Here is a 4,074-nt window from a genome sequence, read left to right as displayed (position 1 = left end):
GCGTAACCATCATATGTCAGCTCATATTACTGTGTTCAATAACAGTGTTACCAAGTGCAACCGATAGGAAGTGTTACTCAGTATAAGTAGTAGGGTTACATATATTATTTACTTTATATTTTATAGTGGTGTTACAAGTCTACTTAGGGTAGCCTATTATCTCTCTACTTAATTCTGCTTTACGTGAGCAGTGAGCCGCCGCCGAAGAGGAACTGAGTAGTATCTGCTGTCTGCCTGTGAAGTGGCAGTGACAGAATTCGGCGTATCCCGGGACTGGCTAGAGGAAGAGACGACCGGCAGTGAGGTGCTACGGAGGAGTGTAACTAGCTTGTTGCAAGAAGCTCCTGCCAGGGGTTCGCTACCCTTGTATTTGTTCGTGTAGAGGCCCAGCAGTGCGAGGCTGATGTTCTCTGCCAGCACCAGGCTGGAGAGTGATTATGGGCGTTCACAAGGAGCACCTAGTGATACTGTAGATATGCTGGCCCATGGCTAGGGTAGACTCGTTGGTGTTTCCCAGTACTGGTTGAGGACGGTACTGTGTGTGGAGGAAACACGGAAGTTAACAAGACTGCCTTGCACGAGCATCGAGGAGTGCTTAGTGTCCTATGAGAGCGACACATGTGTATATATCAGTGTAGTAATACTTCGTTTATGATTCGGTTTAAGGTGATGGGAAAGTGATATGTGAATATATTGATAATTGATGAAGTGTCGTATTCCTTTCAACTCCCTCCTTCTGGTTTACTTGCATTACCAAGCTCGCTCCTTGAAAGCCAATACCGACTTTGGGTCGGATACTAATACTTTGGTTCCTTCAGCAAAGAACCCAGTTGCGACCCATAGTGGCTGTAACACCAACACACACCACTGTGTGTGTGTGTGTGTGTGTTGGTTATTGTACCAACACACTGATCATCACCACTGTAGGTACTACACAGCACACCAGGCAAAAAAACATACTCCGAAATAACACTAACTTATCAGTTTTCAACCAAAATGTCAGATCACTTGGTAGGCATTTTGATGATATAAAGGCACTACTTTTAGCGCTAGGTACTGAACTATCGCTCATTATTCTAACAGAAACCTGGCTAAGTAAAGACCATACCCAATTTTTCAACTTAGCTGGTTATAGAGCCATTCACAACTGTAGGCCTAACAAAAAAGGAGGTGGCACAGCTATATACTACCAAGATACCTTCATCTGCAACGGTGTCATTAGTGATAGAGTGATTAGTGATTACTACTGTGAATATATTTTTGATAAATTTTCAATTATATCCCTCATTATCCTTGACTATTGGAGGCATCTATAGATTTCCCAATACTAACATAGCTGCATTCTCAGACAACTTGATGACTCTTATCATAAACAATAATCTCAACAAAAATCACATAGTTCTCGGAGGTGATTTCAATATTGACCCAGGGTTACAAAATAGCCCTCAAGTAGACTATTTGCTTAACAACATGAATTCCTGTATGCTCATCCCCGCAATCACTAGGCCCACCCGATTCACTCAAACATCTGCGACTACCCTGGATCATATATGGATCAACATAACAGCTCCCCTTACATCAGGTATAATCACTGACAGAACAACTGACCACTATCCTACCTTCCTTGTAGCGGACACGTCCATAACACCACCAGCTAACAAGTAAATTTCCTTTGGGTTACACAATTGCAATAGGCAATCTCACAAATGCCCTCTACAATGTAAACTGGGAATCTGAATTTATCAATACACAGGCTATTAATTCGCTAACTAGCCTCTTCCTTTCCAAAATTCTAAGCCTTTACAATACTTACTGTCCTCTTCTCACCAAGCAAGTAACAAGCAAAAGGTTAAATAATCCCTGGCTCACTAATGGCATACTTAAAGCAATCGACAAGAAAAATGAATGTGAAAAAACTTAAGATTGGCCTATTTGCAAAAGAAGTAGTTTAGAAGTACTCATCAGTGCTTACCAGTATAATAAGAGCAAAGCGTTCCTATTACGAGAATAGATTCAAAGAAGCGAAGGGCAACATGAAAAGCACATGGAGAGCCATCTCTAACATCCTAGGAGCTAAACAACATTCACGTAATAAGATCAAAATCTCCAAGGATGGTTATACACCTGTAACAGCTCTTGAAACAGCAACTGAATTTAATAGCTTCTTTTCATCGATTGGTGCTAACGTTGCCCAGAAAATCCCAGAGACTCAGACACATGTTACCACATATCTTTCAGGCAGCTATCCAAACTCTCTTCTCCTCTCTCAGGTCAGCCCTACAAATTTTATTTCCATCATTCACTCGCTAAAAACCAAAGCTGGGAACATTAGTGAAATACCTTCGATGGTATACGGTAGTGCCTCCCATGTCCTTGCACCACCTACAGCATTGCTGTTCAATAAATCCCTAGTGTCCTACCTTCCCTGATATCCATAAAATGGCAAGAGTAACGCCAGTTCATAAAGGAGGTAACGCGGCAGACATAAATAATTAGACCCATATCGAATCTACCTATATTATAAAAAATATTAGAAAAAATTATTTACAAACAGCACTATTCTTATCTTGTAAAATTTAATATACTAATTCCCTGTCAGTTTGGCTTCCGCTCTCAAAAGAGTACCAATGATGCTATTGTCAGTCTGCTTGACTTAATCTTCTCAGCTCTTGACAAAACTGAGTTTCCGTTTGGACTCTTCATCGACCTGAAAAAAGTCTTTGATACTGCTAACCATAACTACCGCTTACTTAAACTCCACCATTATGGAGTCCGTGGCCTTCCCATGAACTATATGCGATCCTATCTTAGTGACACAACAATATGTAGCCATCAATGATGTAACCTCTCCATCTCTACCACTAACCGTATGGGTGCCACAGGGCAGCATCCTAGGACCCCTCCAGTTTCTTATATTCATCAAATGATCTCCTTAAGGTGTCTAACATGCTTAAACCTATATTGTTTGCTGATGATACTACTCTCATCTACTCTGACCCCAACCCACTCATGTTAAATAATGTTGTAAACAATGAATTAAAAAAAATCCACTTGTGGATGTCAACCAACAAACACACTAAACATAGAAAAGACCTACTGTATCTTATTTGGAAAAAAATCAGAAAATGTAATTCAGCTTGCATTTTTTACTTGCAGCGTTATACAACACATAACTAAAAAGGTTTCTAAAACAGTTGGTATACTCTCTAAGATCAGATATTATGTACCCTACTCTGCTCGTCTCTCACTCTATTATGCACTTATGTACCCCTACCTTACTTATGGTATCTGTGCTTGGGGGTTCAACCTCTGCAAAATACCTCAAGCTCAACATCATCCAGCAAAAATCTGCTATCAGGACAATGAATAACTCTGCCTTCAGACAACACACAGCTCCATTGTTCAAATCCCTAAACATGCTAACCATAAACTCACTCCATACATTCTCCTGTTTAAATTACGTTTATAAAACCCTTTTTCTAAGTTCAAACACTGTTCTGAAACTCTTCCTGGATATATGTAATAGAACACATGCCCACCACAACAGACATAAATATTTCTTTGATATCCCCAGAGTCAAACTTTATCTATGTAAACACTCTATGCAAATAAAGGGACCTAGTCTATGGAACTCACTCCCTAATGATTTGAAAAGCTGTTCAATTTTTGCCTTATTCAAAAATAAAACCAAATAGTACCTAATTTCATCTTCATAGTTTTCTACAATGAACTAGTGCTACACAATCCTCCAATATTTGTACCTAAGCCATATTACTTTAACATTGTAATCTTAGATATCATCTAATATCATGGTTGTTGTATTGAGTGCATTTTCTATTGCATTATTCCTTGAATCTTTTCCTCGAAATGATCTTCATATTGTGCTTCAGTGAACCAATGAATAACCCTGAAATACTATCCTCATGTACCTAGTAATCCTTGTTTCTTTATTGTGTGTTGTTATTATTGTGTATTATTCTGATCTGCTTTTGTGTCAAAATTTCTTCATATTGCCTGTAAACACTTTTTGTTGATTTTACTGTAATTATTCTACTTAAAATTATCTGTACCTGT

General features: G+C 39.0%; 1 protein-coding gene across 1 annotated transcript; it reads left to right on the top strand.

Annotated features, from left to right (window-relative positions):
* The first annotated feature begins 2,033 nt into the window (after positions 1 to 2,033).
* On the top strand, positions 2,034 to 2,839 carry LOC138360197 (uncharacterized). The gene is made up of 2 exons (XM_069320141.1): positions 2,034 to 2,270; positions 2,600 to 2,839. The coding sequence occupies exons 1-2, from the start codon at positions 2,034 to 2,036 to the stop codon at positions 2,837 to 2,839; spliced, it is 477 nt and encodes a 158-aa protein (XP_069176242.1).
* Positions 2,840 to 4,074: the final 1,235 nt, after the last annotated feature.

The sequence above is a fragment of the Procambarus clarkii genome, unplaced genomic scaffold (genome assembly GCF_040958095.1).
Source record: "Procambarus clarkii isolate CNS0578487 unplaced genomic scaffold, FALCON_Pclarkii_2.0 HiC_scaffold_100, whole genome shotgun sequence".
Classification (NCBI taxonomy): Eukaryota; Metazoa; Arthropoda; class Malacostraca; order Decapoda; family Cambaridae; genus Procambarus; species Procambarus clarkii.
The sequence above is the reverse complement of the archived record's forward strand: the minus strand, read 5'-3'. Positions and strand labels throughout refer to the sequence as shown.

Bases quoted from the DNA above. Each gene is read 5' to 3' on its own strand.
- LOC138360197 (XM_069320141.1), top strand. From the start codon at position 2,034: ATGAAAAGCACATGGAGAGCCATCTCTAACATCCTAGGAGCTAAACAA. The intron at 2,271-2,599 runs GTCAGCCCTACA...ATTCCCTGTCAG, and splicing joins ACTCTCTTCTCCTCTCTCAG to TTTGGCTTCCGCTCTCAAAA.